This window comes from Cebus imitator, unplaced genomic scaffold (genome assembly GCF_001604975.1).
Source record: "Cebus imitator isolate Cc_AM_T3 unplaced genomic scaffold, Cebus_imitator-1.0 Scaffold237, whole genome shotgun sequence".
NCBI classification, from domain to species: Eukaryota; Metazoa; Chordata; class Mammalia; order Primates; family Cebidae; genus Cebus; species Cebus imitator.
The window spans coordinates 281,683-295,118 of NW_016107552.1; the positions used below are offsets into that span (position 1 = coordinate 281,683).

The 13,436-nt window shown below is 52.8% G+C and overlaps 1 protein-coding gene across 1 annotated transcript in view; it reads left to right on the forward strand.

Annotated features, from left to right (window-relative positions):
* Positions 1–13,436, forward strand: part of TTC28 (tetratricopeptide repeat domain 28) — a gene marked incomplete at its 5' end in the record, with an annotated part of 309,931 nt that overhangs the window by 270,355 nt on the left and 26,140 nt on the right. The window contains one exon of the mRNA XM_017498029.2: positions 6,554–6,698. Within this exon, the coding sequence (XP_017353518.2) occupies positions 6,554–6,698 (145 nt within the window). The remainder of the gene's footprint in view (positions 1–6,553; positions 6,699–13,436) is intronic.

A 13,436-nucleotide genomic window follows, 5' to 3' on the forward strand; every position in this document is an offset into this window, starting at 1 on the left:
GTGTGTGTGTGTGTGTGTGTGTGTGTGTGTGTGTGTTTGTGTGTTGGGGGAGGGGGATTTGCCCAGGCTGCTCTCTGCACTATGAATTAACTTCCCTCTTTAAGCCGAGCGTGGGTGGGAAGCCGGGGAGCAGCTGCACACCTGGGCAGGCTCACACTCACTCGAAGGCACCGTCACAGCACTGACTGCCGAAAGGAGTGCGAGCAGTGCACTGGCTTCCTCCTGCCTCAGGAATAGATCCCTTCATCCTCCCTGAAAGAGAGATTCATGAGCAGCGAGGGCAGCCCAGCCCAGCTGGCATGTGTCACCATTCCAGAGACAAGACCATACCCCTGATGCCTCTGCCCCTCGGCTGCTCCTCACAGACCCTCTGTGGCCTCACCTCTCTCTATATGCATGCTGGGCCCTCTCTTTTTTCCTGCCACCACACAGACTGTGTGCCGTGCAGACAATGAAAATGTTCCCGAAGTAGTTAATAAATATCATCTAAAGAATGAACTAATAAAGACAGTGTGGGGTGAGAAGATTCTCTGCTGAGAGCTCGGCTGTCAATTAGCCCAGCTGGGTCCCGGCAGCCAAGGGCCGGGCGGTGAGAAAAGTGAGCCAGTGCCACCTGCTGGAGCCCTGGGGTGGTGCAGCTGTGAAACCCAGAGCTGCAGCCCCCAGGAGGGGCCGCCCACTGTCATATCACCTTTAGGGACTCGGCGGCTGGGAGGGCACAGCAAAAGCCCCTACCCTGCCAGGTGGGAGTCCTGACCCCCGCCAGCCTGGTGGCTTTGTGCAGGTCTCTTTCTCTCGCTGGTCCTTGGTTCCTCATCTGAAAAGGAGGAGTAACCTCACAGACTCTGAGCTGGTGAGGCTGCCATGGCAGGCCTGGCTGTGCTGGCAGAGGGGTACATGTGTGCCCTCCCTCTCTGAGCTGCCTTCATTTCTACATGGGCAGCACAGACCCTGCTGCAGCTCACACTCCTGCCACGTGGGAAGCATGTTTCCACCCCTTTCCGTGCTCCCATTCTAGCAAGCAAAAAGCACTGTCCTCTGGAGTCCAGAGAGCTGAGGCCTAAGTCAGCTAGGGTGAAAGGCCTATAGAGATCGGAGTGATACTGTATGTGCCCTAGGGGGCTGCCTTGAGGAGCCCCTGCGCCCTCGGTGGCCGTTCTATGAAGCCGTGAAGCACTGGGTTGTGACACTGCAGGAAGGACGGCGGCAGAGAGCAGGTCGTCCCTCACGCTCCAGTGCACGCCATCAGCCGCTGTGAGCCTTCTGCCACCTGGGGCTCATAGCCCAGGGCACCCGCTGCCAGCCACCGTGACTCTGAGGCCCAAAACTGCACTTCACCACAAGGACACGTATCAGCAGTGCCAACTCTCCAGGGCAGATTGCAATGCCCGAAAGCTGTGCCTGCATCCTAACTGTCCCATGCCTGGTTCCCACACAGGGGAGACACAGGAGGGGCTGAGGCTCAGTAGAGGGGTGGAGGGCTTGCCTAGTTAGAGGAGATTTTTCATTTTCTAAAACTAGAAGTTCCAGTTGGATTGATCATCAATTAAAAAAAAAAAAAAGCACAACTTAGAAGAGGCCTACAAGAACTTTAGCCCAACCCTTTATTTTACCGGCAAGGAAGTACAAAGCGGCATGCCTTGCCAGAGTCACAGCTCTTTGGTGACCTGTTTAGGCAAACTGGTGGTCCACTCCCATCTATGAACAGCAAGGCTCGGGGCTAAGGAGCTGGCTGCTTTGCAGTTTCGCGCTGTTGGGAATATATCTTTATGCAGATCTCCAGGCAGAGGTATCCCAGTAAGATAGCTGCAGGGCTGCTTGAACTGTTGTAGTGAGAACAGCAGCTGCATGTGAAAGGAGCTCACCCTCACCAGCTCCCAGCAGTCTGCACAAGGCAGCAGCAGCACTAATGATGGCAGAGGCAAGGAAACCTCGGGTCCGCCCATGCAACCAGAGAGGGGCTGTGTCCTGCCACATCCTGTCCTCGGAGTCCCAACCCGACACCCTCCCCGCATGCACACCTCCGGCAGAGGGCTCCCAGGGTTCAAGGGACCATCAGTCGCTCTTGGCCTGGTTTCCTGCCTGCGCCCTACCCCGACACTCCCATTCTCTGCCCCTGAGCCTATCACTCCCAGGGCAGTTCCCCAGTGGGGACCAGCTGCATGAGGCTGCTGTCAAGGTGGACCAGGGCCATTAGCCTGGAGAAACCAGAGGTCACTGCTGCCTGAAGAGCTACTAAAGAATAGGCATGGGCGGAAAGGCAGCACTGGGCCCAGCAGACGCCGGCCTGCGAAGGCTGCTGCCACGGGGCCCGACGGCTAGCCACAGATGCCTCCTGCTCAGGGAGAAAGTCTTCATGGACTTACCTCGACCTCAAACCATGGTTTCAGGCTGGTTGGTTTTTTTGTTTGTTTGTTTTGTAATTACCAGCTGACTATTTCTAGGCTTTTGTTTTTATTTTGAAAAGGATATCTCTAGGGACAGGTGCCCCCCACTGAGTACCAGCACAGATCAGAGGGGTATTCTTAAAGGACCGCCTGCCTGAGTGCGAGGGGCCCTGTGGCCAGGTCCTGCTGGGCCCACCCAGACTGGGCTGGCCAGGGTCAGTGTCCAGGAACTGCTGCTCCAGAGATAATTGGTCTGCGAGCTGCCAGGTTGCAGGAAGGGCCAAGGTGGGAGGCTGAGAGCTAGCACTTGATGTGGCATCCAGGGGGCAGAGGTCAGCAAGTGTTGTTGGGGCACAGGTGGGCTTGGTGGCCTGGAGAGAGCAGGATCAGGTTCAGTTCCAGGCAGGGGGTGCTCAGCGGAGGCTCAGAGGTAGAGCCTTTGCTGTAGCTCAGGTGCCCTGCCCACCCCATTAGGATCTGGTTCCTCTATTTTTTTTTCAGCTCTTGGCATCAAGATGATCTTGTTGCATAGGATCTGGTTCTTGAAGAATCTGTACTGCCTGGGAACATACCCAGATGCCCAGAGAGGGTCTTCCAGGAAATATCCCCAGGTCAGACAGGTGCCTTAAATGGCTGTGTGTTTCCCAGCCCTGGTCAAAGCATCTGACTGGCTTCCCAACTGAAGTTAGCCAGGGTGAGGGTGGCATATGGTCTGATCATGGCTACTCTGCAAAACCCAGCCCTGGGGGCAGGGGAATGTTCTCAGGGGAGGAGTATAGACACAGCTGGCCTTCTTATGCTCATCCCCTAGGAAAGAATTAGTAGCCTAGGGAGAGGAACTTCCTGATCAGGCAATCCTGGTTGTTTAAAGAGGTACGAGGTACTGCTTCTCCCTATAGATAACTCCAGAGCCTCTGCCCAGGCCCATCTGGCCCACTTTCTTCTTCAGCCTGTGTCCCCAGCCCTCTGTCTGCATGACTCCTCACACTCACTGCCCTAATCACCCCAGTCTCTGTTTCCCTATGTGGTTCCTCTGTTCAGAATGACCTCCACTTTGTCCAGGCAGGCAACCTCCAAATCGACCCTCATAGCCCAGATCAAATGGTGCTGATCATTTGATCAAATGGTGCTGTCCCAAAAAGGCTTCCCTCAGCTCAGCTTGACCAGCAGTGAGAGTCAGGGACTTGTCTCTGGCACTGCCCCACCACTGTTGGAACCCAGGGCAAAGACTCGTGGCCTGGGTGGCACCCAGTATCTGGCACATCATGGGCAGTGACATACGTGGGATGGGTTGGCGCCACCGGGCCCCTTAAATGCCTCTGGCGCTCATGGCATTTTCCTTAAGAACACGCCACCACCGTTAGCACTTAGGCCCTGGAATCTGCAGCCTGGCCTCTGCCTTCCCGCCCCAGGCCTGTCTCTAGCTCACATGCCCAAGCCTTAGGTGGCTCTGCTTGCGCGGTAGCCATCCTCTCCAGGCCCACACTCCCTGCCCCTTGGGGACGCTGCCCCTGATTGCAGGGCATGAAGCAGTGCCCAGGGGTAAATGACTTGCCCAAGGCTGGGATTCGAGCTCAGCAGGTCTGTCCACCACTTCCCTCCAGACATTTTCCTCTTTGGAATTGCTGGCTGGCATCAGACTCCAGCTCTTCCCTGGCACTCCTTGTGCAGTTCAGCATTGGCAGTAGGGGTGCCCTGCCCAGACCTCCAGGGACTGCCCAACCTGACACCTTGTGCTCCTCAGGGAGGGTCAGCTGGGCCGGGTGTTTGGTTCTGATATGTTGGAGTAAGTAGCCATGCTTTGGAGCAGCTAATCTCCTGGATCTCCCTGGACAGCTGGGGCTGTCCTGAGAACTCCCTAGAGCTGGCGTCTCTTTCTCTAGTAGGAGCCTTTTCAGTTCAAAGCCGAAGGGCCTTGAAGGTTTGTGGAGTGTCCCCATCAGTCATCTTGAGGACCTCAGGTCACAACATTGTCTGGGGTCATGGCATTCCTCCTAGTCACCCTCAGCTGGACTGATCAGACTCAGGCGCCTCAAGCTGGGGGTACATGCGCCCACAGTCCAGGCCATCATCTAGATTGTGAAACATGAGGTACACAGGAAGAGGGCACCTAGTGCTCCTGCTGCCACCCATCTGCTGTCTGGATGGCAGCCTGGGCTCTTCCGGGCTGTGCTCCCTGTCTGCTGAGAATGCATGTGTGTGGTAACAGACAGTGCCGTGACAGACACCGTGTGTCACGCCAAAGCGCCTCCTCAGGAGAGCAATTTGGAAATCTCTCCTTGAGGGGAGAATTGCTCTTTGCAGTGTATTCTGTGGAATTAAGTGAGCCTTCGAGTGTCACTCCAGGGTTATCTGTGCTTCACTGGCTCTGATGGCAAAGACATGCTTCGGCCCTCGTCACTTGTAATTACACATTTCCAGAGTGAGCGAGGCCAGGGAGCAGACGAGGGTGGGCTCTCCAGCCCTCCAAGTCCTGCTGCCCTGTTCACCTCTCGCAGGCACCAGGCTGGAGGCTGAGGGTGCTGAGAGCTTGGCTTGACACAGCCCTAGAATTTAGGTCAAGTGGTGCATTGCCAGGAAGAGTGGGAAAGAGCTGGGGGTGGAAGCCTCACCTGGAAAACACATCACTGAATCTTTCAAATAATTTATTTTGATGTCATCGTTCCTGGCCTGGACCAGCAGAGAGGAACAGCCTTCTGTATTTTTCTTAGGCAACCATCTAGTTGCTATCAACTAGACAGCAGTTGTATCTGGTTTAAGGCAGGGTCTTTCCCCATAAGGATCCTAGAATATGTGGCAGAAACTCCAACACCATGCACAGTGTCTCAATCAAGGCGAAGAGATCACTGGTGGTAAGGTGTGGTGTCTCACACCTGTAATCCCAGCACTTTGAGAGGATTGCTTGAGCCCAGGAGTTCAAGACAAGCCTGGGTAACACAGTGAGACCTCATCTCTTCTAAGAAAAATGTACAAGTTAGCTGGGTGTCATGGTATACACCTGTGGACCCACCTACTCAGGAGGCTGAGGTGGGAGGAGCACTTGTGCCCAGGAGGTTGAGGCTGCAGGGAGCTGTGTTTGCACCACTGCACTCCAGCCTGGGCCATGGAACACCACCTTCTCCCCTCCTCTCTTTTTTTAAGCTGTCTTCTACAGGAAGGATGACACCTTGTCTGTCTCAAAAAAAAAAAATTGTCCAATAGGCAGAGAATGTCACTGATGGCTGTGGTGCAGCCGCCCTGGCCAGGCCACAGGGCAGGTTCTGAGAGGATGAGCGTGGGCGGCCTTGCTGCTGCACTGGAAATGGATTTGTTTCCCCTCCCTGTTCCTCTTCTGCTCACTAGTGCATTTTGTCCTCTGTAGGTTCCCAGAGACTATGCCAGTGCCTGGCAGACAGCCAGCACTTGGGGAAATTTTTCCAAAGGAATGAGTGAATGAATGAATGAATCAGTGAATGCTCTCATCCCATGTTGGCAGTATGAAACTTGGGGTCCTTGGGGTTGAAAATGTTTCCATATTAATCTACACCCGGAAACACTGGAACAGAAATTGAAAAGTGAAACAGAACTACACAGCCATACCCAAACTGACCCACTCTGCAGCTGCTGTCTGGTCAGCTGCTCCTAGCATCTTCCCAGTAAGGCCATGGGACCAGGGGTTTCTACTGCCTTGCCACAGAGCCTGTGCTGGTGCTCAGGTGGGTGCCCAGCGGCTGCTCTGAGCCCAAGGTAGGGGGCTGACATGTTCTTTGTCCTGTCTGCAGCCCCCACATAGTAAATTAATTGGTATTAGGGCACTGTCCTCATCAGCTTGGTGGCTATCCCTGATTTCTAATGGTCCTCACGTTTGCCTGCACACAATTGCTCCACACAGGATGTAATTAAATCCTTTGAACAGCACTTAGGGACATTTGACTATGTAGAAAAAACACCATAGAAATGTAAGCTGTTGTGTGCAGCTGGTTTACCCTGCGGTTTCTGACAGTGCTCACTGTAGTGTGAAAATTACCTGAAAGGGAAGAGAAGGGGCCGGAGCTGGGAGGGAGGCTGGCAGAGGTGCTGCTGTGAAGCCTTGGCCCGCCTTCCATACAGGGGCATGGCTGGGAGGGTTGGGGTGATCCTCACCTGCCTGCGTGGCCCTGATTGACCCTCGGCCCTTCCTTCCCCAGGAGCTGCCAGAGCATGACAAGCCTGTTCAGTAACACTGTGTCACCGACCCAGGACGGGACCTCCTCTCTTCCCAGGAGGCAGAGCTCGTTCGCCAAGCCCCCGCTCCGTGCCCTGTATGACCTGCTCATCGCGCCCATGGAAGGGGTAAGCACTTCCTGGGGGCACGAGGCTCCTCTGTGTCAGAACACATCAGTTACCAGTCAGTGCCCACATTTATCCCTCTTAGACACCAAAATGGGCTCCCGAAACAACCAAAGGCTTTTCAGAACACAAGTCCTCTCTGTCCAGCTTCTCAGTGGGCGTTTGAAAGCTAAGGAGGAGCTCAGTCTGGGTTGGTTGATTGGTAGTGGATGAGGCCTTGAGCTTCAAGTTGCAAATCTTGGTTCAAGCCCTAGTTCTGCTACCTACAAGCTGGTGCGTTCAGCCTCAGTGACCTCACATACAGATCGAAATGATGGCCCCTTCCCAGCCTGTCTAACAGAGTGACGTGCAGCTCAGGGAGGTGCAGGGCTGTGCACATCTAAGCACTTGTCAGTAGGGTCCGTGCATCAATGTGAGGCCGAGGCTGCCCTTTCCCACCTAGCAGATGCCTCGGGGATGTGGCCCTGGCTGTGCCCTTCCCAGAGGGCTTTTTCCCAAAGGCCTTGTGCCTACAACCTACTGGGAATGATGCTTCCCCACCTCCCTACATCTCATTCTAGAATCTTGTCTAAGCAACTTCAAGCCAGGGCTGTGCTTTCCGGTGAGGTGGTCTCAGAGAATCAATTTCCACCTGCCTCCTTCCCTCAGCCTCAGATATTGTTGGGAATCACTGATTCTACCATAGAGTCCAATGTTAAAGACACCCTTGCATAAGCTGCCACAGACAGGTTTTCTGTGGTGTGTGTTCACCTGCCCCGGTCTTTGCACATCACTTTTAATTCAGACACAGCCTTCTGACTGAGCCGAGAGTGCCGGAGGGCTCAGGATCTTTGCAGTCCCAATGGTGAGCCCATCAGATGCCTTTTCGTAGACTGTCAGGGAAGCCCAGGGAGGCTGCAGCAGGTGAGCAGGCTGCTGTTAGCCAGGCTGCATGGCCCCTTCGTCCCAGCGATCCGCAGCTGGGTGGGAGATTTGTCCCACAGCTGTTGGAGTGGCCCTCAGCAGCTCTCTCTTCTGCTCCAGCCAAATGACAGAGATGAAGTATATCCCCAGGAAACCACATCTGCACAATGATTTCTTTGTCCCCTGGAAATGCCTATACCTTTCCCTACCTGGCCTTCCAAGGATGTGTCTTGCCTAGTATTTGTCAGGAGGCCACACTGCCTGCCAGTGCCCTCTGGACGTTCTCTGCCTTGGGGAGGCAGGGTATGGCGGAAGCACAGAGCCTTTGGGAGCCAGCAGGGGCTGGATTTGTGTCTGGCACTGCCCTTTTCTGGCTGAGTGATGTTGGCAAAGCTGCTTCTTCTCCTGGAGTATCTGTTTACTCATTAGAAAATGAGGATGATAACACCTAATGCAACAGGTTAGAGCAGCTTAGACAAGTGTGTGAAGTACCTGACCAAGCACAGTGGCTCTTGCCTGTAATTCCAGCACTTTGGGAGGCCAAGACAGGCAGGTCACTTGAGCCCAGGAGTTCCAGACCAGCCTGGGCAACATAGTGAGACCTCGTCTCTGCAAAAAATGCAAAATTAGCTAGGTATGGTGGTGCACAACTGTGTTGCAGATACTTGGGAGGCTGAGGCAGGAGGATCGCTTGAGCCTGGGAGATCGAGGTTGCAATGAGCCATGATTGTACCACTGCACTCTAGCCCGGTGACAGAATGGACTGTGTTTCAAAGCAAAAACCAAAAGGCATAAAGCACCTGAGGCTGCAGCAGCAGTGAATGTGTGCCTGGCGAGCAGTGGCTTCTGTGCACAGATTCCTCTTCCGAGTGCCAGGCCACTGCCACTGTCCCTCCAAGCCTTCCCTACACTCGTGGGCCTCCCGGATCCGATCACGTCCTTGCAGGCACATTCTTGCAGTCCTTGCACGTGCTCAGTTGTCCTTCCCTTCTTAGGATTATGACCCTCTCCTGCACCTTCCTTTTAACGAGATGACCAAAACTGCAGAGAATTCTCCAGCTTAAAGCTTCTCCGATACCATAATCACTTACCCTGATTTATGTGCCATAGCTCAGAGGAAGAAATATAAACCTAGCACCCTTGCTTTTTCAAGTTTTCTTTACTGCTATTGACTGTCATGCAAACCATTTCAGTGACTTACTACCAGCCTTCCCTCCTGCTCGCCCCGAGGTCTGCGTTTCCCAGGATCCCCGCTCCTCTAAAGGGTATTTGGACTCTCCATTCCTTACCCACTTGACCTTCTGAGGCCTTTGCCTGTCTCTCTTTGCGTTTCTCCTTTTGCATTCAGGTCCCCAGTTTACTTGTTCCATTAATGTTGCATTGGTGCTTGGGCACCAGGAGGGGTGCAGAGGGTGAAGATGGAGACTGGCTGTGACTGCCACCTCTGCCCCCGTGAGGCTCAGGTCATCTGGGGCTGGCAGGCTCCTCTCATCTCTCCTGCCCCACCTCTTCTTTGAAACATTCCTTGCCTCTTCTCGTTGCCTTCCTGGAGCCCTTCATCCCCTCCCCACCACTGGGCCCCTTGCATACCTGGATGTTTTCCTGGCAGCTGAGATAATCAGGCGTCCATGTCCATGGGTTCCTCATCTATGGATTCAACCATGGATTGATATATTTTTGAGACAGTCTTGCTTTGTTCCCTAGACTTGAATGCAGTGGCAGAGATCATAGCTCACTGCAGCCTCGACCTCCCAGGCTCAAGCAGTACCCCTACCTCAGTCTCCTTAGTACCTGGGTGTGCACCACCATGCCCAGCTAATTTTTATATTTTGTATAGGGACAGGGTTTCATCATGTTGCCCAGGCTAGTCTCAAACTCCTGGGCTCAAGCGATCCATCTGCCTTGGCCTCCCAAGGTGTTGGGATTACAGGTGTGAGCCACCACACCCAGCGAAAATATATATTTTTTAATTCCCCAAAGTTACAAAAAGCAAAACTTGAATTTGCTACATGCCGACCACTACACAGTCCATGTGAGTGAAGTGATATGTGGGTATTCTGTTAGTAATCTAGATTCGAAATAATCTACCGATGGTCTAAAGTGTACAGGAGGATGTGCGAAGGTTAATGCAAACATCTTAAAACTTAAGCATCTGAGGACTTTGTGTGTGAAGGTTAATGCAAACATCTTAAAACTGAAGCATCTGAGGACTTTGGTATCTGAGGGGTGTCCTGGAATAATCCCCCAGGGATACCGAGAGGTGACTGTGCCTGGTTGGACTCAGGGCTTAGCTCTGTGCTTGCTGCCCACCCTACAGTCCCTGAAAACAAGGACTGCCCCCTCCTCTCTGTCCCCAGCAGCTGTCACTGGCCTGGTACACGTTGGTGGTCAGTAAAGTTTCTGGAATGGTATGGGGTCCAAAGCTGCATTGCATTTTGAGTCAAGTTTGGCATAGAAAGCAGAAGAGCCAACTTAGAAATCAGCCAATAGGCTTTTCATGGCCTCTCTTGGGTTGAACCAGAGGGCTTTCCTAAGAGGATGAAGCAGAAGGAAGGGGCTGGGCCTGTTCTCAAGGAGCTTAGAATCTAGTGAGCGCCCTGCCTTGGCCAGTGATTTCAGGGTGGGAGCGTGGGCCAGTCGACATGCCTGCAGGCCCCTCCCCTGAGCATGGTTTCAGTGGCCAAGGTGTCCACGCTGAGCCAGGTGAAGGTGGTGACTCTTGTGGGGGCTTCATACTTGAGGTGGAAATCTGCTCGGTGATGGCCACGAAGAGATGGAGGGCAGGAGGCGGCCCTGCCTTGGTCCATCCCAGTGCTATCCCAGTGCTTCCCCAGCGCCACAGGTCATCCTGGAGGGGTCCTCTGGGTGTCTAAAAGCTGTGCCATGTGTTTAGAGTTTTTCTCCCCATGGACTTTCCCCTGTGACTTAAAGAATAAAAAGATGCTGTGGGGATTAGTGGTAGCTGGCTTCGGGACAACATAATTTTCCTGTAGGGTGCTAGCAAGGGAGGAGAGTATGGACTGAAGCCTCAAACCAGTTAGAACAATGATCAGAATGATGCCTGTATACTCTAGGAAAAGGAAAAACCCTGTCACCAGCATTTCAAAAAGTGAAATGCTGCTAGCAGCACCCTCTGCTTCTGCTGCCCTTCAGAGCTGGTTGTGTGGACAATGTGGTGGGGTCCCCGAACCAGCCCGCGGGGCTGCAGTCTTATCTTGAGGTGAGGCATGCAGTTGGAAAGCACATCCTTAGATCCTGATATCTATAAATACAGTCTCTTGTGATTCACGTATGTGAACACAGAGAAAGAGTTTGGCTGCTTGAAATGAGACAGAGTGGAACCTTTTTAAATGTATTAAAGTAAGTCATGAGAGCAAGCACTGTTCCTTGGCTAACTAAAATGATCCATTGTGTATCAGTAAAAACACTTAACTGAGAAGTTGGAGTCTAATTAGGAGTCCTCTCCATCCCCAGTTTTATCCATTCATTCAACAGATATTTACTGACTTGTGCCAGGCACATACTGTCCTGAGCTGGGGGGAGACAGCTGAAAATCTGGGCCAGGGTCCTGTGTTCTCATGTCTGGTCACTCACGGACTAAGGGTGGGGATGGAGGCCAGCACCCAAAGCCGGTGGGCCATGCCGAATTGTGGCAGGTCAGCCTCAGTGACCTGTCATCTCAGGAGGGTCCAGCCCTCCTCACCAGGGCTGCCCAGCTGGAGGGAGAGGAGGCCTGGATTGTTCTCCCGCTCTGGCTGCAAGCATGCCACGCTGCTCCGGAGGCCACGAGAGGGCGACATGACACCACCAGCCAGCTCTGGAGCTGCCGCTGTCAGCTGCCAGGCAGAGCCAGACCCTTCTCCCCATTTTCAGCGAGAATACACATCAAAGCCAAAAGTCCAAGATGGTGAGTCACTGACACTTCAAGACTAAAACGATTAGCGTCTTCACATAGGGCCTGTAATTATTTGAACAACTGCCTTTGTTTAGCCGCAGTCCTATTGCTCAGGGACTAGGTCAGACAGAATGAAAAGTGGAACAGAATAATATGCTACCATAGGCCTTACACCAGTATGTGATTTAATTTGGCTTAAGGGAAACACTGTCGTGGCTCTTTCCTGGAACCATGTTGTCCTTTGCTGTCAGGATGGGGCGAGCATGTCCACTTATCTTTGAGGAGGGCCTGCTTGCATGAGCACATGAGCCATCATCAAACATTAAGTCAGATCCTGTGTGGTCCCCAAAGGAGAAAATGTCACTAAAGAAAAGTTGCAAGTGTGCAGTGTGAAAGGGACCACCTGGACGTGTTTGTGTCTCTGGCGTTAGTTTTTAATCAGATTAGAGTGAAGGACGGTAACCCATGTCTCTGACCTGGACTTCGCTTCTTCTTGCCCTGGACTGATCCTGGACCAGTCCCGTCCCCATCACCCGAATGCACAAGGCTGCCTCAGGGTTCTCTCCAGTGTCCCCTGCTCAGCAGCAGACTTGTGGCAAGGCCCTGCAGGGCTGCTATAGGCAAAGCCGCTCTTCTGCTCAGATCCCAAATCACCCCTTAGTTTTCAGATGAGCCCTTTCTCCAGAGCCAGCAGCTGCTTTAATCAGGGAACCAGGTTTAAGGACGACTTTACGTCTGGTCAAGTTATTCTTCAAAGGCCCAGATTTGGCGATCTTTCTGGATCCTTTGAGTTTGGACTTGCTCTAGTTATAAAATCTCTATCATCCTTATTTTTATTTCCCTTTATTTAAATTCTCTGTTTCCTATATTTAAATTCAAAAACCAAGGTTCTAGGACAGGTAGCAAGAGCGAGTGACTTTGATCAGAAAAAGTACATCTCATTCACCTCGGCTTGTGATTCATGAAGCTGTGGAGTCACCCGTTTAAGACCCTGGAAACTTATTCAAAACTTGTTTCTGTCTGTTAGGCTGGTGAACTGCTCTCCAAGCACTGGAGCTCAGGGAATTCACTGAGAAGACGCATCTAAGAGTGAAAGCAGGAGTCTAGCTCTGCCGCCGGCTCCGCCAGGAGGATGGCTTGGCCTGGGTTGGGTCATGACTGTAATCACTGCCCTGGGGGAAAGGGCTCCCTTGTGTTTTGTAAAATCAGGTAGCAAAGTCAGTCGGCTTATCCTAGAACAGATGCCACGGGAATGTGGCTGCCTGTTTTCTAAACAGATTGGGGGACTTCGGTATAGCCAGGGAATTTTTGTACTTAGAAACAGTCAGACCTAGATTCCAGTTTGGGGTAGAGGATGAAGCCCTTGAGACTGGCAGCCCCACCACCAGGCTGTCTAATTGATTTCTGATTGAGACATCTGTAGTGATATTCAAATGAGGACAGACATCACCCAAGGACAGCAAGCATTTTCACAACTGATTAGGAGGAGGAAAAATGGAGGTAATTACTGGCAAGCTGTCTGTCTGACTAAAACCAATGGTGACAGCACCCAGGATAACTGGCAAGTTCTCACATGGTAAATGGCCTTCTCACCTGGATGGCTGCTGTTAGGTGAGTGTCATCTGGGTGCTGGCTCTATTCTAGCTGGTGTTCTACAAGCAGCCATCTTAGCCTTACCTTGGCAGGTTCCAGGCAGGCCAAGGTCTTCTGCCACTGAGGTGGAGGGATCAGGTCAGCCAAGGTAGAGAGAGCCATCCCCCACCCCCACTACACAGAGGATTGAACAGTCCCTTCGAGCTGATTTGGCTGAAGTTGGACCCTGGGTTTCAGGCAGGCCCCTCTGGCTCTTGCTGGCCATAGGTCACGTTTCTCCAATACTTTCTTCTGTTCTTCAGGCAAACCAATGGGCTGTTGTTTGGCCAAAGGATGCGGTTGGATGGGTT